Source organism: Cimex lectularius, unplaced genomic scaffold (genome assembly GCF_000648675.2).
Source record: "Cimex lectularius strain Harlan isolate CLEC.00 unplaced genomic scaffold, Clec_2.1 scaffold35, whole genome shotgun sequence".
NCBI classification, from domain to species: Eukaryota; Metazoa; Arthropoda; class Insecta; order Hemiptera; family Cimicidae; genus Cimex; species Cimex lectularius.
Genome location: NW_019392746.1, coordinates 387,924 through 415,458, shown reverse-complemented (window position 1 = coordinate 415,458; position 27,535 = coordinate 387,924). Strand labels below are relative to the sequence as shown.

The window sequence follows — 27,535 nt, the reverse complement described above, 5'->3', positions numbered from 1 at the left end:
TTGAAGAACGTACTTAAAAAAGATTAAAAAAGTAATGGTTCAATATGGAACCTTGTGGGTGAAGTTCAAAATAAGGCCGTGTTTGATTACTATAATACGATTTTTTACGTAAATGTAACTCGACTGATCATTGTAGTAGATACTAAACCCAAGAATTTGGACCCAAGGTGTGTAGAAAATTCCACAATATGGAGGTCTTCATATCTTTGCCATCAGGACAACCCGACTCACTAAGACTGCACGTAAACAGCCAGGTCGATCGTCGGCTGATTCCCCTCCGTTGTCCGGGTGACAAAATATTTCTGGAATTTTTACTTTCCCGCTTGAGTACAGGCCTCTTTTTTTCAAGATTGAAAAGACGTACTAAAACGTTAGTTTATTATATGATATTTTTAGACTAAAGGGAAAATAAAAGTATTTACCTACCTCGAGGGCATCCATATTGCATTTTTCATTTTGAACCGACATGACTTTTAAAGGATGGAAGATATAAATAAATATATGTAAATAAATAAATGTAAATAAATAGAATATAAATAAATAGCAAATATTTCAATATCTAATTCTTGTGCTATAAAACAACCCATTTAAAAAAAAATGTGAATCTTGTAAACATGAAAATATTTTTTCAAATTGTGCATATATGGTTTAGGTTAAGATAAGTTAGCCAACGCTATACCCAATACGAGTGATTAAGGAATGAGTTCTTGAGGCGATCGCCTTTAAAAGCGGTGTGGGGGATCTTAGGTTGGGAAAGTGGAGGTAAGGATGGGCAGTAGTGTTCGGATGGATCTAGAGCTTGGTGTGGAAATTTTATAAACGAGATCGGTTTGTTGACTAAAGGAATGTTGACGTCGTTGTGAATAGTAAGGTTAGTGACGTAGTATGGAGCTTTGGCAGTTTGCCTGAGGACTTGATTTGAAGGATTGGATGTTCTGGGGATTCGATAGCTTGGCGGAACACCATATGACCACACTCCTATTCCATATGCCCAAAATGGTCGCAGTAATTTTTAAAGTTAGTTTGACGGTCAAAACAGACAGAAACAGCTCTTAAAAGTCTTCGTAGTTGTCCAAATCTTGTAATAATTTATTGACACTTATCCAGTCTTGGATGGGGATTTCATGTCACCATATGTATATCCTAAGTATTGGTCTTGAGTGGAATTAGGTAATTCCTTGTTGTTGATGTAAAGTGGAGGATGATACTATTATTACAGTATACACTATATTGATTTTTCCTCATTCCTTCTTGTTCTCTACTTTTCGCCGCACCGGTCTCTGATAAGCTCACAGTGCATTGGATTCGGGCAAGGAGATAAAATTGCAGTATCATCTGCAAAGGGTGGCACTGATCGTATTAGGATTTATAGGAAATTCGGTAAAAAAACCAAGAATATTTCCTTGTAGATCACCGGCCTCTATATGGTTTTTGTATATCTGAGTACTCGTCGTCGAACCTCACTCTGAAGCAGCGGTCAGTTAAATAGAATTCAAAGATAAGGTAATGCGGACTTCCGTTTTCCAAGTTTATAGAGGTTACTTGGGTGCAAGATAGTATCGAAAGCCTCGGCGACATCCAGGAACGCACCCGAGGAATACTCTCTGTTCTCTAGATAGGAGGAAATGATGTAAACAAATCCGAAGCGTTGTTTTAACGTGGAATGATGAGGACGGAAGGTATATTGGTGAGAAGGAATGATTTTAGTGTAAATCTCGAATGGTATTATACGTTTTAAAAAGAATATATCGATGATTGTTGAGGAAGGTGGCTGATTGGTCTGTAGAAGGATATGTGATTGGGATGTTTGTGGGTTTTAGGATTGAGAATGATGATGGAATACATCCATAAAAGAAGAAAATGCATGTAAATACTTAATTCCCTAATTTCGTGTCTGCTTGACCAATTAATATATTACAATTAATTAAGGTTTTTAGTTGAGATAAAAAAGTCAATGGCACGAGTGGGATTCGAACCCACGATCTTCGGCTAGATACGCCGCTGCTCTACCACTTGAGCTATCGTGACCTCGATCCACTCTGACACTAACTTCCCATCTCAACCACACCTTGTGAATTTTCCCTCCTTTTTGCCATTTTTCAAATGTCGTGTAATCGGATTGAATTCTCGGCGACAAATGACAAAATTCATAATCGACGACTTTGAACTTTGAAGAAACATCAATTGATTGTCAAAGTTGTTCGAAATTTACTTCCTTTCCAAACTAATACCTATTTCTTTACAGTACATTATATAATACGAATAATTGGCAAATCTTGTAAATAAAAGTACTGTGTATATTAAAAAGGCTATGTTTATTTAAATAGCATAACTTCAGAGTGATGATGTTATATTGTACGGTTCAAATTTTTATCACTATTTTCATTTCTCTCTCGTCCTCTGTGTATACATGATTTTTTTAATAATAATTGGAAAAGATACTTTGTACCCTGCTGCACGGTTTGATTTAACATTAAACAAAATTCAAACTTTTTTTAACCGGACTGCCGTTTAACATTGAAAATATTTCAATTTCTACTCATCTTACTTTATTACTTGATAATAACAAGTAAGCAAAATAACGATGAGCTAACATGGTTAAACAACCAAGCGAAATGAACATTTCAACTGAATAAATAATGAGATACGATATTGCCATTTAATTATGTTTCAACAAATAGTTCAGGGTAGTATTAAGCTCAAACTAAAGCTGATACGCTTATTTCTGATCCAAGTTCGATGTGGATTTTTAGATATTATCTCATGTTATTGATATCAGCTTTGAATATTATAATTTTGGATTAAAATTCAAGAATTATGCCAATTACAAAAGAACTCCTTTGTGAACATCAGGGCTGGGTAATTTTATGTCACTATCGCGTTCGACGATGCTGCTAATAATTACGAAATTGCGTCCTAACAATTTCCCCCAGTGAAAAATATTCATTGGCCTTAATTTGTTACCATTCGGACCATGTCGACCTTCTAATTGGAGAGGTGCACGACAAAATATTTACCTAACGCAATTTCGGTTTGTTAAATTGGTGGGAATTGCGTGCAGGAGAGCCATCGCGTTCATCCGTTTGCTTTAATAAACTTAAGAGAGCTGAAAACAGCAGGGGGTCCACGTATGAACTGGAATTTATTGGAAGGGCCGACATCAAGCCAACGGCGTGGTCAACAGGATAAAACACAATGCAATCTATATTCCAATCAACTTGAAGAGGTTGTGGACCCTGCAACTCAATTTCTATCACGGTCTCAATTATAAGTTGCCGACAAGGAAAGCCCCGGACGGGCGATTAAGGGCTTAAAGTCCCGGACTTTAACGCGAAACGCATAATATCTTGAATTGGATTAGGGCAGAAATTAAGGCTGGCATCGACAGCTCGGGGGGAAGGGGTGCGAAACCGAAAAAGTGCTAGGCTTCGGGTAAATTGAATTGTTTATCACGTGACCGGAGAGGAAAACATCCGCAGACTATTTTCATCACGCCAGAATTGTTGAGTCACTTTCAACATTATTCTAGGACGTTTTCAAGCAGACACCTGGCCACGGATTGATAGCATAACGAATCGGATGGAATTGACGAAAAGAAAACCGTCAAACAGTTGCTTTGCTAGATGCAAGTTTTTGACCAAAAGGAAACAATAATGACGCCTATTGCTAACAGGAAAACCATAAAGTCAACAACGTACTAGAAGGTGGTGTTTTAAGCCCCTTCCTTTGCTTCATTTTTACTTCAGGTATTCCAAAATCTGACACTGGCCACTGTATAATTAGCAGGCGATTTAGCAATCACAAACTGATGAACCTCACAGAGAGCTTCATCTCAAAATTTCATCGCTAATCCATGAAAATTGGTGTGATTGTTATCGAATAATATCATTTCTTAATTAATTTTTACAACAAGATAAAAATTTGTTTTGTCCAACAACACATCATACTACTAGAGTCTTGGTGTAAAAAGAAAAGGATAAAATTTAACACAGAAAAATCCACCCACATTACCTTCACTCTTCGTAAAAAGATCTCCCCTCCTGTTTTCTTAAACAATACTCCCCTCCCAACTGCGGACAAGGTGCGGTACCTCGGATTGTACATCGACAAACGCCTGACGTGGAATCCTCACACAAGACTGAAACGTCAGGAGGTTATGACACGATTTAGAATTCTTGCACGACTTCTTGACAAACGCTCTAATTTACCTCTCAAAAATAAAAGGCTGCTTTACAACACCATAGTTAAGCCGATTTGGACTTACGGACTGGAAGTGTGGGGTTCAGCCAAACATTCCAATATCCACCGCATTCAAACTGCCCAGTCTATAATACTACGAAAAATACTAGATGCTCCATTTTATGTATCGAACCAAACTACACATACAGATTTACATATTCCTTTCGTACAAGATGAAATACGTTTCCGTTACCGTAAATTTCATAAAAACCTCCCAACTAACGTAAACCAACACATCAGAAACCTCGCATCCCGACGAATCCCCTCAAACCCTCCCCGCCGACTGAAGAGACAATGGCTGCGAGATCTCCTAGGAAGTGATGGTGATGAGAGTGAAAGTGATAATGACACACGTATCAATTGAACAAACAATATTGTTGTAACATTGGAGTAATACCAATGGGTGTTTTCTCCCCTCTTGGTTTTAATTTTGTTTTGTTTTAATTACCTTTCTCACTGTTACTTATTACCTACTTTAAGGTAGTTGTAATGTACAACAAATTTAAAAAAAAAAGTCATGTAACTAATTTATTTTTGGAATCATCTTTGAGCTATCAACATTTATATCTTATAACTAATGACCGGATTTATATGTGAAATAAAATATAAAGTATGTACATATGTATACAATTACAGGCAAAAAATTCCACCCACTTGTAAAATAACTTCATTTGTATGTATATGTTTATATATTAATCAATGTTTCTTTGAGTCTCTTGGGCTTTTGGACCGCACTGAGCAAATCGGTGCATAAAAAAAGAGTTGTTTTTATTTTTGATCATGCTCTCATGCTCAGCGCGATGGATATGGCGTTAATTCCGCCATGTAACGCTCGAGGTGGGAGCCGGGAGGGAGTGACAATTTATTTTTTCCTTACTTGTACACAGTACAACCTACGCCTACTGCCGATTTGGACTCAACTGTAAAGACGGGTCTGCTATCTCTATATTCATCTTTCAGGGCTTCAAACATTATTTTATATATACTTGGGTGTCCGGTTTTTCTTTAATTTTCCATATCCCATCGTACAATGTAGTAGGGAAATAACCGGGGGTGTTTCAGGTTTCTTTTTGGCCACTTCCCCGTTCAGCCCTACTCCCCGCGCCGCTAATATTTCCTTGACTCTTACGGCCAGCGGCCGCTTACGGATCCTCAGAAGGGTGTAACTTTCTCTGAAGTTAGTTTCTAAAAGGGTCTTATATAAGAACATTATTTCTTCTCTTTTTCGGTCGGGGGAGATCCCAATTAATCAAGTATAAACTATAAAGTGCTGCCCCTTGATAGAAAAAATTCCTTTTGAAAAAATAAACTTTTTTACCACCCGCTATAAGGTGGGCTATTGTAGTCCTTTCTTTGTGCACTTTATCGCTTTTCCTGGCATCTGGGAGCTTTACTACTCCCACAGTTCCTTACAAGTTACACTAGCTCAAGCTGAAAAATGTCTCTTTGAGCCTATAAACGTGGTTACTTTGCATTATCTATCGAATAGATGGGTGGAATAAAAATTCCCAAGACGAAGTAACTTATTCTTTTTTCATATCTAATACAATCACGCATGCTGGTTGAACGATGATTTGGCATTTCTATGAATTTTTTATATATTAATATTCTTAGTTATGCTATTTTAAGGTTAATTTAATTTATCATAACCATGTATCAAACATGATTAGAAGCTTTACTTTTCATTTACAATAAGCCCCTAGATACAATATCACCTGATCTATAAAATATAAAATTAAATTTATTTTAAATAAGCTCTGAAAAAGAAGCTGTAATTTGAGGCTGTTTTTGTTATGAAAAGAAGGCCGTTTGTACAGAGGAAGATGATTAATTTCCCTTGATGTTTATCTTTTAGGCCCTTCGATCGATAAGGCCTTTGAACAACGAAGGTAAGTTCATTTGTGCTTATGGTTACTGTAGAAGAATAGATTCCTCTCTGTTGAAAATGACTGAATCCTTCCTAGCAATTTTAGTCGGATAGACATTTTTATAATAACTAACTTTAATTACAGTATCAGTAACAAGCCAATGTCTCATAATTTGTTTTTATCCTTATTCTTTCTGTTGTTTCGACGGTACTAATTGTACTATTGTACTAACTGACCTAGTCACTACGATTTTAAGCCTGTTAGGCATAGATTTAGGAGAAAAACGGGGTAATTAATACAAATAAACGATTACATAGGAAACAGTTGAGGCAATTTCTGAAAAATGCTTTGAAATGGCACACATTTAAATTACAGAGGGAGATATGGGTGTAAAAGACAATATATAAGTAGTTAAAGATATACAGAGATGATGATAGATAGATAAATCGATAGATACATAGGATATGTGAACAGAGATACATAGACAGTAATAGATAGAAAGAGAGGGAGTGAAAGAGAAAGAGAGATAGAGAAAATGAGAGAGAGGGAGAAATAGATGGAGGTAGGGATAAATGTATACACTGGTATATGCATAGATAGAAATAGAGGTAGTGAAAGAGGAAGAGAGAGAGAGGGAGAGTCAGTGGGAGTGAGAGGTAGAGAATAAATAGATAGTGATATACATATATGTAGATTGTTGATACATATACATAGATAGATATATACATAGATAGAAATAGGTACAAAGAGAGGGAGTGAAGAGAGGTACAAAGTGAGAAAAAAGAAAGATAAAGATAAAAAGTAAAAGAAAGAGAGAGGTATAGGAATAGATAGAAAGAGAGGGAGAAAAAGAGAGAGATAGATAGAGATAAATGTATACATAGATATAGAAATAGATAGATAGAAAGAGAAAGAGAAAGAGAGAGGGAGAGAGTGAGAGAGAGAGAGAGAAATATATAGAAAGAGAGAGAGAGAGAGTGTGAGAGAGAAATAGATAGAAAGAAAGAGAGAGAGAGAGATAAATAGATAGAAAGAGAGAGAGAGAGAGAGTGTGAGAGAGANAGAGATAGAAAGAGAGAGAGAGAGAGAGAGAGAGAGAGTGTGAGAGAGAAATAGATAGAAAGAAAGAGAGAGAGAGAGAGAGAGAGAGAGAGAGAAATAGATAGAAAGAGAGAGAGAGAGAGAGAGAGAGAGAGAGAGAGAGAGAGAGAGAGAGAATATGAAAAAAAGAGTACAAATTTGTTCATGTGAGTCATAAGAAAAATGAATATTGGAATGAAATATGAATTGCTGATGGACTTATTTGCAAAATAGTACAAAGTCTCATGGTCTCTGTAACACAATTACAATCCACACACCTGACATTTCTACAAATCAAAAGTGAATGTTGTGATTCTAAATTAAAATTCTCTTGAACAGCTCGCAAATTTGTTGGATATACTTTAAAATATGTCATTGTTGGTTACATAACTAGATATGTAGTCTTTCTTTCAATAATTCAAAACAAAAGAATCCAGAAAAAACATACAAAATATAACATACACTCAAACAAAAAAATTAACTTAATAACTAACTTAACTCAAATAAAAAATCAGACACTCGTATGTTACTGTTTATTCTATATAAATTCATGAATTTTATTTAAAAATATTTAATTATTACGATTATGGAGAAAATTCACTAAAACATAGGAAAATCATTTAGTGATAGATTAAAATTTAACTAACCAATTTTTTGCCTATTCATGCTCTTAAATACGCGTTTTAACTCCTCATGCATCGCGGATTGTTCAAGTTTTCTAGGCATCGAATAAATAAATCGACTCCAATAAATTAGCTAACGGGACCGACCGCAGCTTCCAGAACTTCCTCAATGTACCTTAGTGCAGCCTAAAATCCATTCTATACGATAATCATTTCGGTAGGAGCATGGACGTTGATTCCACCCCATACCATAATTTTGAAAAGGCTATGATTCACGCATGGCACATGACACAGAGGGGTCTTCCTCGTCTTCTCCACACACGGTCCGGCTCATCTGATTGTCACAAACAAAACCGGCACTCATCTTTGAAGAGAAGAGTCTCCATTGTTCAACTGTCCAAAGAAATGTTGATTTGACAATAGTCGCCTTTCTTATCTCCAGCAGTAGAGAACCTGATGCTGGGTTCACCCTTACATTACGGACCCTTTGGAGTTCACTAAACCTCTCAAGGAAGCCGTTAAATGACGGTTTTGCAGTGTAGTAAGAGCAATAAAACGATCGTCTTAACTTACATCGCGGTTGACCACTACTCTCTTTTCCACCGAGATTTCTGGTGGCCCTAAACCGCTGTAGACCATCGTGGATGGTAGAGCAAGGCACACCCAGAAATTGTGCTGAGTAACAAGCTTTTAAGAAAAAACTAATAGTTAAATTTTTACTCAAATTTATTGTTTCATCAAAGAAAATAATTTTAAAACCCAATTCGAGTGACAAGTTGGCTTTGAAAAGGATGAAATTGAACAGATTTTCTTTATTTTTAATCTAAAGAGTGTAAAATGAATAGTAACACTACGAATGAAAACAACAATTTATTAATTTTGTGTTTACGTTTTAAGTCAAGTATTAGTTTTTTATCTAGTTATTAGGGAATTTTTTTGTGGACCCATTTATTTTTATCTACAACTGTACATGTATTACATACAACCAGCAAATTGAATTTCAATATATCATTGTGACATTACGGGTATTATAGCTACTCATTGGACTAATAAAATTATATTAATCATTCAAGAGGCCTTTTATCCATATCCATTTCAGACGCTTAGGTGGTTAATTGTTGGGAATGAAGTAACAGTATTTGTGTTAGTGTGATTTTGTAATTTACTATGAAAACGTCTGTAATATGATTTGACATATGAAAAAACAGAAGGTATGTGAAGATCTCTGTAAAGTGTGTTATTGTTTACATAAAAAGGGTCAGAAAAAATTAGTCTTAAAATTTTGGATTATAAACTTTATAATCTTTGAATATTGGAACCTTTGGGCGATCCATAAACTTGGCACCCGTACATCAAAATAGGGTTAAGTATGTGTATGTCAAAAATTTTGATTTTAATAGTTGTAGTTAATAGTTGAAATTTTGATTGTCGGTTGAGTAGTTAATAAAGCATTTTAAATCGTTTGTTGAGTGTCTTTTTTTAAATCGTTTGTGTGGATTCCAAGTTAGCCTTCTATCAAATGTAAGCCTTAAATAGTTAACTTTGTCAGATTGAGGACCAGGTACATTGTTTAAGTATATGCAAGAACAAGTCTCCCGACAGAGTGTAAAGGTGATATGTTGTGACTTTGAGGGGTTAAACTTTATTTTTCAAAGATTGCTCCTTTTTCAATTGTTGATATGTGGTTTTGTGCCATAAGTGAAGCTTGTGTAGAAGAGGGAGGACTTGGTAATACGGCGATGTCATCCGCGTATGTGGCGCGCTCATTTGTGGGCATTGTCAGAGGTAAAAATTGTGTATAATAGCGGAGAGAGTATTTACCCTTGTGGCACACCTGCAAGCACTGCTTTCATCTCGGAAGTCTCCGATCCCTGGTTTACTGCGAAAAATCTCTCTTTAAGGCATGATAGTATGATCAGATAGTAGGCGGGGGAGGGGTAAAAGTAATTTTAATTTGTTTAATAATCCCACATGCCATACTTTATCGAGGGCCTGAGGAACATCTAGAAACATTCCAGTCGCGTACAGTTTCTGCTCGAGACATGACGTAATGAAATCTGTAACTCTGATTATGACAAATGAACAAATAAATACAATTGTCCGGTTTTGTCTTTGATTGTAATTCTACGTCAAAACATTATTTTTTATTTTGTATCCTTTGGGGAGGATCAACGTTTCTCGCTAATCCAAAAAGATCCCTACTTTAAAATCGCCCATCACTCCGAAAAGGTGGCAAATTAGACCTGGCGACTATGGCTAAAAGGCTGGACAATGGAAATCCTCTCGGTCTTTTGTCACATCAGGGCTTATTTATTCCGTTTCCATGGGTTTCGCCAGAGTTGTATTCGTAATAATTAGACCGTAGTTTCACAGGCTTCACTGAATTGAAAACGAGTTTTGTTTCGACACGAGAACGCACGACCGGCTACACACAAAACAAAAGCTGTCAGGGATTGCGGAGCACGAACGACTCTTCCGGATAGTTCGTGAATTAAACGAGGAACCAACTCTCTTTCTAAGAGCCCAACTGAGAACATATAAATTAACGTTTTTTACAAATAAATTTGTATTATCCCTACCACACCTGGCGTAACAGTGGTATGTTTTTTAACCCCCCTCCACCGGTTGGATGAAAACTCTCTAAAACGAAACCCCTGAAGATCTTGTAATTTGACTCTTTTTTTAATGAGATCATATCGGTTGTAGCCTATCCTAATGCAAGAAGGTATCTCCGGCACTCCTTTGTTCTTGGACGGACGAAAAGTCTGCTCTTTATCATTTGATTAGCAATACAGCACTTTGCGCTATTGTAAACCTGAAGATACGGTGAAACGTACCGTGGCCTGTTATAATTTGGCTAATCAAATAATCTGGAAGGACCCAAGTAAAGGCTATCCTCTGCTCTACATAGTCAATCTACAAAGTCTTTTGAACTATCAAAGGGATACCGACTTCTATTCATGTCCAGTACTTAGGTCTATACCTAGACAGCAGACTGACGTGGAATCCCCACACAAAACTTAAGACCCAACAACTTAAGAGAAGATGTGGAGCAAAGAAGATTTCTTGGACCAAAATCTGTCTTGACTGCCAAAAGTAAACTAACCTTGTACAAAACTTTACTACCGCCAGTATACATACGGACCGGAACTATGGGGTCTGCCAAAGAATCCAGCGCATCCAAGCCTTCTAAACAATCGTCCTCAGACAAATTGTAGCTTTTGAACTATTTTAGTACCTAATTGCCAATGCCTCATTATTTTGGATTTTATGAAAAATTTCGACTCACTGATTGTCGAGTTTCAGAGCCATTCCCCCTCTTGCACTACTAAATTATTACGTTAAAGTCCTAAATTAGGTTTTAAAGTCCAGGCCCCATTTTTTTCTATAATTACTTTTACTGTTATCACTTTCATCGACGGCGTTGTTCCTATTAAATTCACTAATTTCGTGGTCCGCTTGACCAATTAATATATTACAATTAATTAAGGTTTTTAGTTGAGATAAAAAAGTCAATGGCACGAGCAGGATTCGAACCCACGACCTTCGGCTTGATACGCCGCTACTCTACCACTTGAGCTATCGTGACCTCGATCCACTCGGACACCAACTTCCCATCTCAACCCCACCTTTTGAATTTGAAAACTGGCAAAAAGGAGGGATAACAACACTTTTTAAACTAACTTATTATAAAAGTTTATTATTCTTTCATTTAAAATAAAAAATATATTAACAGTAAAATAACTACAATGGATAAAATAATAAATAGAAAAAAGCACCTTTTATTTCATCAAGCACAACTTTTTGAACAGTTTTACCTTCAATGTAAATAAAATAACAAATTTGAGCTATCGTGACCTCTATCCACTCGGACACCAACTTCCCATCTCAACCGCACCATTTGAATTTTGAATTGAAAAATGGCAAAAAGGAGGGAAAATTCAAAAGGTGCGGTTGAGATGGGAAGTTGGTGTCCGAGTGGATCGAGGTCGCGATAGCTCAAGTGGTAGAGCAGCGGCGTGCTAAGCCGAAGATCGTGGGTTCGATTTCCGCTCGTGCCATTAGCTTTTTTATCTCAACTAAAAACCTTAATTAATTGTTGTTCCTATTGCTACTTTGAGCGCCGTTGTTGGCGCTGTTTTATATCCTTTAACTGTGCGAAGCTATTCTTTGGCCTGATAATTTTTGTAGTAAGTTGGATGAGGGCTTGTGGTTAAGTACAAAAACATTAAAAACAGAAAAGTGATTTTTGAAAATTAACCGATATAACATTTCATTTTGGATTAAATAACGTTAATGCTAGTTAAATAAACCCTTCTTCCTATGAGAGATACGTTCTTAACCCTCCAAAAATTAATTGTCAAACTTACTGCGTTATACTTTCTACCTCTTAGTGATTTTTCTTTTTAAAGCTTAAAGACTATCTAATTGAAATTTAATAAAATTTCTTTTTTTTGTAATGTTCAGTTTATCAATAAAATGTCGGTTGGGGTGTATTAGGAATAAAATTAAACCATTAATTAGAACGTTGTCAGATTTATTTTTCGGGTTCGTGACCTTACAATCCGTTCATCGAAGCCTCTCTGAAATAATGGATTTGGCTAGAAAACGGCAACCAAAGCGACGAGAAAATTTAATTTTAATTAAGACTCAAAGTATTTAACGATTTCCACTGCCTCAAAGTAATACTAAATTCCAGGCCTGTTTTAATTAAAGGTTTAGACCTTACAAATTATAATTTACTATTAATAAATTGTCCAGGACTATTTCGTTTAATGTAATCGTTGAAATAATTTTACGAAACAATCAGTCTGAGGTTTATTTCATTTGGGTTAAATTTTAATTGGTAAATTCTTCAGAACTAAATCAGGCGCAAATCCTTCAGAACATAGAGGCCTAGCGCGTCTGAGCGGACCCAGACATCCATCTCGAAATTCCTCCCCTTTCGCTCTAATCAAAAGGAACTCTTAATAACAAGTCGGCAGTTTCGAAGAGACACCCGACTGATTTTGCAAACCAGGCAGGGCTAAATGACAATTGTGTAATTGATGCTTATTCATTTCTAAGCCAGAAGGAACGAGGAGAATCGGTCTCAAGTTGGCGCAAGATTGCAAGTGGACAATTTTAAATAATTAAGGAAATGACATATAATTTATACAACCTAGGTTTGATTATAAAAATGATAAAAGTCGTACTTTTTGTAATAAACATCAGTAGTAAGTAAAAATAAAGTGCAATCGGAGTCAATTTTTTCCCCAATTAATTAAGGTTTTTAGTTCGGATAAAAAGGCAGCGTCACGAGCGGGATTCGAACCCACGACCTTCGGCTGGATACGCCGCTGCTCTACCACTTGAGCTATCGTGACGAAAGATATTAATTGGTCAAGCGGACCACGAAAACTAGTGAATTTAATAAGTTAAATGAAGTATATCTTTCTTCACTAAAGTTCTCCGTGGCCATTTCATTTGTCGCCAAGAATCAAATAGATTACACGCCATTTGAAAAATGGCAAAAAGGAGGGAAAATTCAAAAGGTGGAGTTGAGATGGGAAGTTAGTGTCCGAGTGGATCGAAGTCACGTTAGCTCAAGTGGTAGAGCAGCGGTGTATCTAGCCGAAGGTCGTGGGTTCGAATCCCGCTCCTGACGCTGACTTTTTATCTCAACTAAAAACCTTAATTAATTGAAAGATATTAAATGGTGAAGCGGACCACAAAAACTAGTTTAAAACTACTTTTAAAAAGAAAATCAAAAGCAATAGAAATAGTAAAACTGGTTAGAATTAAAAAAAAAATCAAGAACATATTGTGTATTAGTGTCATTTGAAGTTACTTATTAATTTACAAATATGCCTGTTAAAGAACGTACTAAACCAATAGAACAAAAACTTATGGAGAAGCCTATTAACGAACTTGTAAACCTCTTTCTCTCTCTAAAAAAAAGAAGAAATAATGCTGTAAATATGTGCCTACGGCCAAATTATTGTAACTTATTTTGTAACAAATTATTGTAATAAATTTTATGGAAAGGGTCTTCATTATCCCGTATTTGTACCGATATAAACCCTAGAGAATCTGTAGTTAGGTATTTTTACACCCGAAATATATATATACATATATTTCACACATATATGTGTGTGTTATCTGAAAAACTGTTTGTTTTGTTCCATTAAAAGAAGCCCTGAGTCAATAAAGTTGTATAAAATTTAGCCAGAGTCTAAATTCTGAATTAAATTGATTTCGAGGCTTTACTCGAAGTTGGGGTGATTGCGTTCAACTCTAATTCTTTTCTCCTTCAGATAAACGGGAGCGGGCTGATGGAGACAAAGATCACAATATCCTGTTCGGAGTTCACCTTCCCCCTCATCAAATGTGTACAGAGTTACTTAAGGTGACCTCCTCTGATTGAGACTAAGTTTCCCGGATCGGTTCGGTGAAATTAACTTTTATTAGAAATTCCAACAGGAAGAAAACATGTTCCTACGACGGGAGATGTTTTGAGAAAAGGCCCCCGATGTGAGCATGTAAGGATGACATGTTATGCATGGCCAGATTCTAGTTAGTATGCATTTGATTCAGCGACAAACACGAAAGCGGCGTTTCCCATCTAAATCAGCCTGTACGGAAAGAGCCACCAGATGATCAAACTTGGAATTGTTCATAAAATCTTTCATTAGACATTAATAATTCCTTTATCACTTCTAATATTTTTCATTGATAAAAGATGTTATTTTAAACAACATCCATATCACAAACACTTCTAATTTTATTTTATTGTGATTATAGAAATGTTCATAATAACGCGAGTTGGTCATTTTTTCTTGTTTGTGTTTGCTGAATTTAACAGATATCGCAGCATCTGGCGTTTACTCGACTAAGAAAGAGGCACAGATCACAAAATATCTCATTTCTATATGGGAAAAACTTGCCTGTGTTATGAAGAGGTATCTTTCAAGAGATATAATTTGAATTATTACCGATATTAACTTGACAAAATATTTAATTTTTTGAACAACCAACCATGTTCATTAGTTTTATTTCGATTCAAACATGTGTTTCAAATGTGTATACAAATACATCTTCACCAGTTGAACACTCAAAGAACACTGTGTGTGGTGTTTAGTGACCGTAAGTTAATGATTATTTGAAGATCGTGAGATGCGATCTGGTGTGACGTAGGTTTTAGAAAAACAATTACTTTATCGTGCCAACGTTTTGATCTTTATTGAGATCATCTTCATGGCCTGGGATTTATAAACATAGTTTAAATTATACAAATATGTGTAGGATGTGAAAAAAATGAATTTATAAATGCTAGAAATTTTAGATTCAAATCAAAGTATTTGTACTTACTCAAAGTGTTTGTTTTCTGTGTAGATGCATCATTCTTGTGTGTCGTGTTGAGAGTACCAGTGAGATATTGATGTTTTATGTATATATACGTCGGATTTTGAAGTAGTGGGGAAGGAAGTCGGGATAAAAAGACATTCTCTTATGAGGCGTCGGCTTCTTTGTGGTGAAAAGAGCCGACAAAGGGAAAAACGTTGATAATGGTTCGGCCAGATTACCCTTTCAGGATTATATAGACGGAGATAAATAGGAAAAGGAAAGCTAAATTTATTGAAAAATTAGACTATGTAAAAATGTTTGATGTGTGGAATGTGATGAATGTTTTATATGATATATTGTACGTTTTGTGTGATGTGATGATGATATTTGTATGTCATCGATATTGATTTTGATTAATGATATTAGCGTAGCTGCGACTGAGTTTACATGTGTCTGTTCTGTAATTGATGCTGATATTTTAGAAATGGTTTACATCAACAGAGATAAACACAGCATCAATTACAGAACAGACACATTTAAACACAATCGTCGGCTCTTTTCACCTCAAAGAAGCCGACTTATACAAAAATGTTTATCTGTACCGACTTCCTTCCCCACCCATTCAAAATCCAACGTATATAAACATAAAACAGCAATATCTCACTGGCACTCTCAACACGAAACGCAAGAATGGAACAATTACGCAATTACAAATCGTGAGATGCGGTCTGGTGTGATGTAGGTTTCAGAAAAACATTTTCTTTATCGTGCCAACGTTTCGATCTTTATTGAGATCATCTTCAGGGCTCAAAATGTTTGTCTTCTGTGTAATTGTGCCAGTCTCGCGTGTTGTGTTGAGAGTATATGTACTCACTCAAAGTGTTTGCTTTCCGTGTAGATGTCTCATTCTTGTCTGTCGTGTTGAGAGTGCCAGTGAGATATTGCTGTTTTATATATATATATATATATATATATATACGTCGAATTTTGAAGGGGTGGGGAAGGAATTCGGGAGAGAAAGACATTTTTATATAAGGAGTCGGCTTCTTTGATATGAAAGGAGCCAACAATGGGAAAAAATGGGTAAGGGTTCAGCATGATTATTCTTTCAAGATTATATAGACGGGGATAATTAGGGAAAGGAAAGCCAAATTGTTGAATAATTAGATTGTAGAAATGTTTGATGTGTGGAATGTGATGATTGTTTTATATGTTATATGTTTTGTGTGATGTGATGATATATGTATGTTATCGGTATTGAATTTGATTAATAATATTAGCATAGCTGCGATTGAGTTTACATATGTCTGTTTTGTAAATGATGCGTGTTTATCTCTGTTGATGTAAACCATTTCTAAAAAGTTACGTATATGTTTGTTTTGTTCTGTGTGTAATATTTTTGGATTGTTGAAATCGAAATTGTTTTAGTGTTCAAAATGGTGGGTAGCCAGTGCTGTAGGATTTTGTTTGGGCTTCTTTGAATCATAGATATGTTGCTTTACTTTCTTATCGAGATATTGGAGATGCAAGTTGCCCGACAATTTAAACAATTGATTTTCTAAATTACGACAGGTTTATTTGTTATTGGTGTGTGATCTTTAATTTTGGAACAAATGTGTAAATTGTTTTATAGCTTTGAAAGCTATATTAAAGTAATCAGAAGTGACAGAAGGTGTTTAATTTATGTGATAGGCCGTGAATGAATGGCATGGAAATGTATGTTGGTTTGTCTGTATGTGAAAGATTTGGTGTAGTATTATTAGTAATAGTGGATGGTGTAAGTGTAGTTGTAGTTGTTGATTATTCTGTTAATAATGAGTTTAGGGTAGAGATTGTTATGGAGGATCTGTTTGTATATGTTTATGTTCTTGTGGTAAAATGATTCATGGCTTAGGGTAATAATTCTGTGAAGTAGCCCTTTGGCGTGTTTATTATTGTATGATGAGGATGGTGAGATGTAATGTTGAGGTAGCGATCTGTTTCTTGGTTTTTGATACCAATCTGTGATTAATGCGCCATCTGGTTGTTTTATTACGAGTGTATCTAAAAATGGCATTGTTTTGCTGTTTTCGATTTCATGTATAAATTGTAGGCGTAGGTGAAAGCTGTTAAATGTATCTATTGTAGTTTGAATTTGATCTGTGGGAACTCCTGTTAATATATCATCTTGCATTGTATAAAGTCATTTTTTTCACATCCTACACATATTTGTAAAATTGAAACAATGTTTTTCAAATCCCAGAAGATGATCTCAATAAAGATCGAAACGTCGGCACGATAAAGAAAATATTTTTCTGAAACCTACATCACACCAGATCGCATCTCACGTTCTCCAAATAATGATGTATTCTGTGTTGAGAATGCATTTATAAGCGTGAATGTATGTGTAATACCATAATGTCGATGTCGGAATATCAGGTAACATATAGTTACAAATTTAGACTATTTAAGGAGTTGTTCCTTCGTGTAAAGATTAATGGAGGAATTTGGAATACCTCTCTACACTATTTGAGTGAATGGAAAGATGGATAAATAAGATAATTTTTTAAGGTTAAAACTGCATGCGTTGGGCGACAGAACGGAATCAATAGGTAAGTAAAACTCGAGTCAAATTGTAAAGTAATAATTTGAACATTAATGATTAATAAATTAACGGGAAGAGTGAGGTTGTTTAGCCTGCACAATTCGGATTGTTGGGTTTAATATTTATATATGGAGACTGATGTCGGGTTCAGCATCTAAACAGCTTCGTCTTTAGTTTTGGTGGATGTATAGTGCAGCATTGTATCTCGAGCTGTGTCGTTCCCAAGTTTGTTTACTTTTAAAAAATCATTTAACACAGGAAAAGACTCCACCTTTTATTTCTCAACAGATTCAACCCAAAATTGGATTTTTCTTTCGAAAGCGTGAATTTTGTCATAGGCATCGAAAGAGATTCTTCCCTTGCAAAGAAAGACTCACATATTACATTTTAACGAAAATATCTGATAAAAACGACAGTATACATTGGCATTTCCCACCATTTAAAACATTTGGCAATTTGACAATGTTGTCCAAAACCGAGATAAAACTACTGAATGTAATTACTGTAATCGTGAAAGTGCTTTCCCAAAAGACAACCACTTCTGTATGGGGAAGCAGGGAATGTGAAGGCTTCCCACATAGTAAGGTGAAAAGTTTTGAATTCAATGGCCACGACTTGATTAATAATTTAACAATTAATAATTTGAACAGATTCATCCGAAACTTTCTAGAAGAGGTTGGCATTTGTTTCCTCACTAAATCTTACTTCAGTACTAATCTCACTTTTATTTTACTTCGATCCAATCGTTCGGCCAGTCATTTCCTTAGCACCATCTGTGCACACGTCAATGCTATTAAACCACGGAATTGCATTAATTGTAAAAAAATTCCAATAAACGGATTATTTCGGCACCTGTTCCATTTAAGTATTAGAAATATCGACCACTTTTTCACTCACGAACACTCTTGATCGAGGATGGTCGTGAAGAAGAAAGCAAATTTAGTTGTTAGTGCCAAGATTTCGACCTATTTTATGGTCATCATCAGGGCAAAAGAAACTAATTTGTCCTTGTAAATGTCTGAGCCGGTCAAGGAAATTTGAGATCACCTGCAAAAAACTTAAATGTATCAATCTGTAGGCATATTTAAAATTGTTTTGACCTGATGATGACCTTAAAAGAGGTTAAGTTTGGCAGTAAGAAGTGAATTTGCTTTCTTCTTCTAGATAGTTCATTGGCAGGAAGTGGTTTACTCAATAAAAGATCATCCTCGAATCATCCCGACTGTTCATAACGGACAAAAGCCAACAAAACAGACAACCCCGTGACGTCAGTTGATTCGTCCATTTGGGGAGAAATGAATTTTATTGGATGCGAGAAACTAGCGTATTTCACATCATATGATAAATCAAGTATCCCTCTATTGATATTATTGTTTGATAATGACACGCAACATATATGTTTTACTGATTTTAGAGAGAGATAGGTTATGATGGTTTCCGCTATGGTATGAGCTTTACCTGCCTGGGCCACTTATCAAGTAAGACGCTTTTAGTGAGTTTTCATTGACAGTTTTTGTACTAGTTTTCATGAAGTTTTGAGAAGCAACCAGTTCAGTGCGAATTACTTTTTAATTACAGTAGTTGAGATGCCACATACTTTCAAGTACAATAGTCATGCTCTACAAACTCTAGCTAATGAAATATATTACAGCAATATTTATGATCATGTTTACATCTGTCACGCACAACCGCAATGTTTCCATTATATCTGATTGTGAGTATATTAGCTGCCCCGGTATTCAGATGGTACTCTGAACTATAAATAGGTTTTTAAAACGCCAATTATTTTGGAAGATAGCTGAATAGTTCAATCAATTTTTGTTCCAAATAGGTGGTTTTCAGTAGTTTTGTGTGGAGTGCTGAATTCGACTTTATTTGATTCCTTATTTCTACGACATTTATGATTTTCTATCTTCTAAAATAAATTAATATTTGACATGCTTGGTGTTGAAAGCAATTTTCTTTTAGCTTTGTCAATATTGATAGATTTAAAACGACTTTTTGATGTACACGTTTTCTGTGGTGTTGATAAAGGAACTAGGTAATAAAATTTCGCGATACTATTATAAATAATCATAAAATATTGTGAGAAAGCTTTGTGAAAGGTTGAGAAGTGGATAGCTTCATTCCGTCAACAATGGAGCCTGAAAGAAGGGCTCCCGTGTTAAAATAATTACACCGGACTCCAATTTTTCAGATGCCCTTTCTTTGGACCTGTTAGAGACAAAGGAAATTATTTTTTAATTACCTGAAAAGGTCGAGGTGTTCTCTGAAAGTTACGCTGTCGTTGAACACAAGCCTGTTACCGTTTGCTGTCGTTACGACGACCGTCGGCCAAGTGCTGAGTCTGTCTAACGCCTGGTCTGTCACTGCAAACCGTGAACTCAAATTAGTCCTGAAGCAATAAAACAGAATACAATTTCTTCACAAACCTTGTTAGGCGCACGGGTTAGGAATATTTTGCATTTTTTGGTTTTGGTCTTTTAACATTGAATAAAAAAGAATGGGGTATATTTTCTTAGTTCTAGTCTTAATTTGGTTAGAAAAGCACACAACTTGCCGATTAGGTTTATATAATTGTGGTTTCAAACGTTATTACACAACGAATTAAAATAAAATATTAGATCCATTAGGTTGAGTTTGATTGACCAAATAAATTCTTTTCAATTATTTAATCTTTAAGTAAGGTATTGGTGGAGTTAAAAAAGTCAGTATCACGAGCGGGATTCGAACCCAGGACCTTCGGCTAAATACGCCGCTGCTCTATCACAATGGCAAAAAGGAGGGAAAATTCGAAAGGTGCGTGGGATGGGAGATTGGTGTCCGAGTTGATCGAAGTCACGATTGCTCAAGTGGTAGAGCAGCGGCGTATTTAGCCGAAGGTCGTGGGTTCGAATCCCGTTCGTGACACTAATTTTTCATCTCAACCAAAAACCTTAGATGAAAAAAATAATTAATTGTTTTAAATAATATTAACAAAAAGACAATTATTCATTTCATTTAAATTTTGTCACCAAACAAATAAAATCATATCGTCAACCTACAAAATTGCACCTAGCGTCGAAGGCAATAGATAACCAATTTGCTTCTTTTTTAAATTTATTAATTGCCATTAACCGTCTACCCTCTAAAGTTGTTAAGTACTTTTAGAAAGTGTCACACAACGGAGAAATATCAACCAATATCTTACTTAAAGATTAATTAATTGAATAAAATATTAGCTTAAACTCTTCCCTATTCTTTAGCAGAAATTCAATATCTACAAAAAACACAAACAGTAGATAACGATCAAGTCTTTTTACAATTATTAGTTTAATAATACAACAACTAATTTGGGGTGTACCATTGAATGTTTGCCTGCTAATGTTTGAATGAAAGTTGTGCGTGCAAGATTTCTTTCTTTTTTTAGGAACTCATACAAAAAACATTTTCTTTATCGTGCCAACGTTTCGATCTTTATTGGGATCATCTTCAGGGCCTGGGATTTACAAACATTGTTTACATATTACATTACAATTACATTTTGGATGTGGAAAAGTGAATTTATACAATGCAAAATATATTTTATAATAATTTTGCATTGTATAAATTCACTTTTCCACATCCAAAATGTAATTGTAATATGTAAACAATGTTTTTAAACCCCAGGCCCTGAAGATGATCTCAATAAAGATCGAAACGTTGGCATGATAAAGAAAATGTTTTTCTGAAACCTACATCACGCCAGACCGCATCTCACGATTTCTAAATAAATATCGATTAACGGTCACTAATCACCACACATATATCAAAAGTATTCATTTCTGCAACACAAATAAACAACCCAATTGGGTTCAAATTAATTAATAGCATTTATTAAATGTTGAACTGTAATTTGTTTAACGTTATTTTACTAAGGACTAGACGTACATGTTTGTCTGTTAAATGTCTGTAACGGGAGACTCGCAAATTAGACTCCTTTCCTATTACAGTCAGTCCGAGGAAATATGAATATTGATTTATATCCCTCGTTAACCCGAGTATCTGCCTAACGCGCTGGATATTCCGTATAAATTACAGATTTTTCTGAAAATTGAGGAAGTATCCTCTGTCAGTTTAAATCTATAAAACATATGTTTGACTCGCAGTGACAAGGAACGAGGGGAAGTTTTTGATGTTTAGGTCGAAAACAGTTCCCTTTTGTATGGAATTAGTCCGTCTGCACTCTAAGGAAATAGAAAAACATTTTCTGTTCCTTTGTCGTTGAACCGCTGACATAAAAGCCCAACCAAAGAACGCCCTCATGGATCGAGATCAGTCACACACGTATAAACCGTTAGTTGTTTGATCATTGTAGATCAGTGAATCCATATAATTTCGCTGTTTGCTCAAGGCAGGACGTGATGTCGCTTCAAACCATCATTACAAGATGTTTGTATCAGCCTTTGAAGGGGAAATGGAAGTGTGTATGCAGTATAGTTAATCTATCGTGACGATAATTTTTATTTGTTTAAATTTTATAATTTGTTTATAAAATTTCTGATCAAATTAACTCGGGACAATTTTTTTTTAGTGATTAAACATCTTTAATAAACAAGGGCCAATTTTATGTACGTGTTGTTCTGTTATGTTATCGACGTAATGGGTCGGTCTACTGCAATATCGCTAATGTGTTCTCCGTCGGAATTACAACCTTCTTCTAATATTGCTAACTGTGAATTTTAAATTTTTTTTGCCCGTATAAAAAAAAAATAATGGAAATGAATTAAGGTCATTATTGTTCTGGAGGAATAGGACGAAAACTGAGCTATTTCACAACACAACAGACAAGCTACAATTTTCATTCAAATTTCCTCGATTCATTCCGGTTGAAAACATTTAAGAACAAGTTAACAAATTATTAAAAAGTCCATCAAATATAGTAAAAAAATATCATATTAGAATTAAAATAATAAATAATACAAATAAATATATAATTTATTATATCTACGTTTTCTTTTAACACTATTCAGTTTATCATCAGTGTACATATATGATATGTTCCAAGATTTATATGTATTATCCAAATTTATACACAATTTATATGTATTACAACAAACTTTTGACACAACTATGGACATCATCACTTGTTTATTTTTAAACCTTGTATTTTTCAAAAATTTAACTAAGCCACATTTGCTTAGTGGTCATAATTGACCTTATTAATTATTCTAATTAATTGCTCTTTTTATCTAAGGTTTTTGGTTCAGATGAAATATCAGTTACACGAGCGGGATTTTTCATCTCAACCAAAAACCTTAGATACGAAGAATAATTAATTGGAATATAACTAAGCATGATGTAGAACATAAAACATTTACTTTTTCAATTAATTTTTAATGTAAAGTAATACTTCTTAAAATAAAGTGAATATACTTTTAGAAAAAATAACGTACCACATATGACGCACTATATATCCTGCTATTGACAAAAATATAAGAAAATTAAAAATTAATTGGTGGTGGACCTTTTCCCGTCCGAAAAATAGTAGCAAATGAACAGAAATGAAGATTATTAATTACAATTATTAGAAAGATTTTAATTTGAAATTAAGACAACAAAAAAAGGACTGTCGTGCTTCGGCACATTTTTAACAAAACAACAACAACACTTTCGTCAATAAAATAACAAAAGGAAAAGCTCACGGTGTTGAAAAAAATGAATGAGGCGGAAGTCGAGAAACAGAGACTTGAAAAGGCGGTGCATCAAGGTTGATAGTCCAGTCTACAAATTTCTAGTGACCAAACGTGTTCTGAGGTATACCCAAAGAGAGACTGCCCTTGGTTCAATCAATCCCCGACGTGTTCGACGCGTCAACCAATCGCGAGAGAACGCCATTATTGATGCTCTGGCAATTATAAATAGTAACAAGAGAAGGTTATGGATATGGGAACACAGATTTTAATGGATTTTTTAACCATAGATCGAATTGAAAATAGACACATTCACCAGCATTCTTGCCAAAGAGGAGATCTGCTTGGAAGTAGAGAAAAAAAATGTCATGTACATTACGTAGTTTTAGAATGTTTTACTAATTTTCTTGTATGTTTTGAATAGCATTCAATTTTTTACATTATCTACTATAAGAAAATTATACCGGACTGTATTATATGAAATTAGATACGTGTATGAAAAGTACAAAAACCAAACGAGTATTTCATTAAAGCAAATCAATTGCCCGGGGGAGAACTGAACTTAAATCCATGTTTTTGTGAAAAAACTTTTACTCAAATTTATTGTTTCATCAATGAAAACAATTTAAAAAACAAATTAACTTAATGGATAAATTGACACTGAAAAGGATGAAATTGTATTGATTTCATATTAAATCCATTAGATTTCGTGGTCCGATTGATCAAATATCATCTTTCAATTAATTAATCTTTATGCAAGGTATTGGTTGAGATAAAAAGTCAGTTTCACGAACGGGATTCGGATTGAAAAATGGCAGAAAGGAGGGAAAATTCGAAAGGTTGGGTTGAGATGGGACATTGGTGCCGACTGGTTCAAATTCGCTCAAATGGTAGAGCAGAGGCGTATTTAGCCGAAGGTCGTGGGTTCGAATCCCGCTCGTGACAGTGACTTTTTTATTTCAACCAATACCTTATATAAAAATTAATTAATTTAAAGATGATTTCTTATTTTTAATGTAAGGAGTGTAATAAGATTATTTACTTACAATTAATTAAGGTTTTTAGCAGAGATAAAAAAGTCAATGACACGAGCGGGATTCGAAACCACGATCTTCGGCTAAATACGCCGCTGCTCTACCATTTGAGCTATCGTGACCTCGATCCACTCGGACACCAACTTCCTATCTCAACCGCATCTTTTGAATTTTCCCTCCTTTTTGCCATTTTTCAAATGTCGTGTAATCGGATTGCTGCAAAGTAATTATGAATTTTTAAATGTAATAAAAGGTTATTGGAGAGGAAAAGTAAGTGCACTGGGCTATAATCCTGAACAAAATTTTTTATTTTTAGTTTGTCATAAAAATTCGTACACAAAGGTTTGAAAGGAGCTGTAAACGATTCCGAATTATTTTTGCTTATTTGGCCTACTTTACTGAAAGCGTCTTTTGGTTATACAACTTTTTAATATCTAATCTCACTAAAAGCTTCTTATTATTTTCTTATTGTAAAAAATATTAAAAAATAGACAAACTACATTTTTCCTCTCTTATTAGTAAACCTGTCATATAAATAATCTCATTTAACATAGTCCTGCACTATTAAGAGTGGCCACCTTTTTGCATCTCAGTGTAGCTTTTCTTTTTTTATCCATTCTGGTTGAATTATGGCGTTAAAATATATTTTTCACCTGTTTTTAAGCTTTTAACGTTAGTGTCTTCCATCATTCCATTTGTCACAAGTTCAATGTTCAAAACGCCTTCAACTTTCACCAAATATTGCTAGGTGCTGTAAAGTTTTAGTAGTCTCTAAGTATTCTAAAAGCTTTTAAAACATTGTTAGAAAATATGCACTTTTTAAAATTTGTAATAATTGTTGTTTGAAATACGTCATCCAATGTCTTTAGTAGTACGTGCAAAACTTCACGCTCCGTTGGAGATCGATTGGTGCTAATAATCCGCAGATGTAGTATGCAAATTACGGCTTGTACTTTTACTGGCCAAGACTAGTTAATAGCCTCCTGGTCGATGCAGTTTTGGCTGGTTCTGTCAGAATTCAGCAAATTCTGAACTGAAACCACTGCAATACTATTTCCTTATCCTTCACGACAGAAATTTTTTTAAATTGACTGCTTCACAGATGTTATTCTTTCCCAAAGACCGTTCGAAATACCTAATCACAATTTATATTTCAATGTCATTCTACTATGTAATAAACAGAGAAATCCATTAACAAATTATGTTCACAAATAAGGACAGTATTGCATTGTTAAAAATGTATTTATAATTAATGTAAGCAAGCAATAGACTAAATTATATAAGGAAAATGGTTCAATATGGGTACTATTCGATACACGACTACGGACATGAAACGAGTTTCATGCTTTTGTAACAATCTTTTGTTTTTTGTTTTAATTTGAATACATGGAGTTTTGCATCGATTTTACCTGTAATCTTCTCCGTTGGTGAATATGTGAAAAGCGACTTCAGACCTCTCCAGCTGCATTTGCGTTACCACCTTCCCCAATTCAGTCGCGATGGTAACCTGGGAACAGGCCGCATTGAAATTAGCCATAACTAAGGCGAAACATAATTATCTGGAAGGTAGAAACAAATGTTCATTTTATAAGTCGTTGAATTTATAGGCGGGAAAGGGGTTCGAAATCGTACGGCTCGTCGCTGTTAAAGTCAAGGATGAAACATCCCCGGGACCGGAAATAAATAGAGATCTTGATATATCACCAGTTCCACGACTTCACCTAATGAGCACATAACATCGATTTATTGCTATTTGACTAGAGGTAAGTGATTACACGAAAAGCCCGACTCACGTTTGAAAAACGCAATTGATCTCGATAGTCAAACTCATCAATTGCTAAGAAATGTTAAAAGCTGATCATAATAATCGACCGGTGGGGGTGAGAGCCATTAACCATCTAATTAACGGTCCATCGGCCAATACGGCGTTAAAAACAGTTTTGAAACAGGTCAATGTTCGTCAGGAAGTCGTACTTTTGTTTTAACTTTAAAGAAATACGAAAAACTAACGATTATATTTAAGGAACATTAAATACAATATTAAAGACAATGTTAAAATAAAACTATAATTTAAATCGTATTGAAATTTGTGGTGATTAGTGTCCGTTAGTCGATGATTATTGGGAAATCGTGAGATGCGGTCTGGTGTGATGTAGGTTTTAGAAAAACATTTTCTTTATCGTGCCAACGTTTCGATCTTTATTGAGATCATCTTCAGGGCCTGAGATTTTCAAACATTTAAATTTAACAAATACATGTAGGATGTGAAAAAAAGTGAATTTATAGAATGCAAAAAAAAAAATTCATATTCAATCAAAGTATATCTACTCACTCAAAGTGTTCGTTTTCTGCGTAATTGTTCCATTCTTGCGTGTTTAGAGTGCCAGTGGGATATTAATGTTTTATGTTTATATACGTTGGATCTTGAAGGGGTGGCGAAGGAAGACGGTATAGAAAAACATTTTTGTATATGGAAAAAAACTTTGGTAATGGTTCGGCCAGATTATCCTTTCAGGATTATATATAGACGGGGATAAATAGGAAAAGGGAAGCTAAATTGTTGAAAAATTAAACTGTGTAAAAAGGTTTGATGTGTGGAATGTTTTATAAGTTATAATATGTGTGTTGTGTGTGCAATATATCCCTGGCACTCTCAACACGTCATTCAAGAATGCCACAATTACGCAGAAAACAAACACTTTGAGTGAGTACAAATATTTCGAATATAAAAAATATTTGTTGCATTGTATAAATTCATTTTTTCCTCATCCTATTTGTTAAATCTAAAGAATATTTGCTAATCCCAGGCCCTGAAGGTGATCTCAGTATATATATATAAGTGGGAAGTATATGGGCCGACAAACAGCTGAGGTCATTGACGGCCCTCTTCATGTTTTCCATCTTTTTATTTTCTTTCGCGTATATTTTGTTTTAAACTACAGCCATTTGAGCGTCTCGATCTGGTTACTGACTCTCTGATTTCAGATATATACTACGTTGATATTCTAGAATGCTTGTCTCTTGTTTGTATCTCAGGTTGTCAAATACAGAATAAAAACAAAACATACAATACATATATATACTTCACCACAAACATAGATGTCTGGTCACATTCATTCCCTCAGAGTAC

At 34.9% G+C, this 27,535-nt stretch overlaps 1 protein-coding gene across 3 annotated transcripts in view; it reads right to left on the bottom strand.

The window, feature by feature from the left end:
- Window positions 1-27,535, bottom strand: part of LOC106669343 (atrial natriuretic peptide receptor 1) — a 93,614-nt gene that overhangs the window by 21,638 nt on the left and 44,441 nt on the right. The window contains exons 1-3 of one of the 3 annotated variants that reach the window (XM_024227163.1): window positions 26,038-26,089; window positions 25,815-25,964; window positions 19,969-20,115 (exon numbers count right to left, since the gene is read on the bottom strand). In XM_024227163.1, the coding sequence (XP_024082931.1) occupies window positions 19,969-20,115; window positions 25,815-25,942 (275 nt within the window). In that variant the 5' untranslated portion in view covers window positions 25,943-25,964; window positions 26,038-26,089. Of the gene's footprint in view, window positions 1-19,968; window positions 20,116-25,814; window positions 25,965-26,037; window positions 26,090-27,535 lie in introns of those variants that run through there. The other 2 variants (XM_014398759.2, XM_024227164.1) reach the window with 2 other exon arrangements.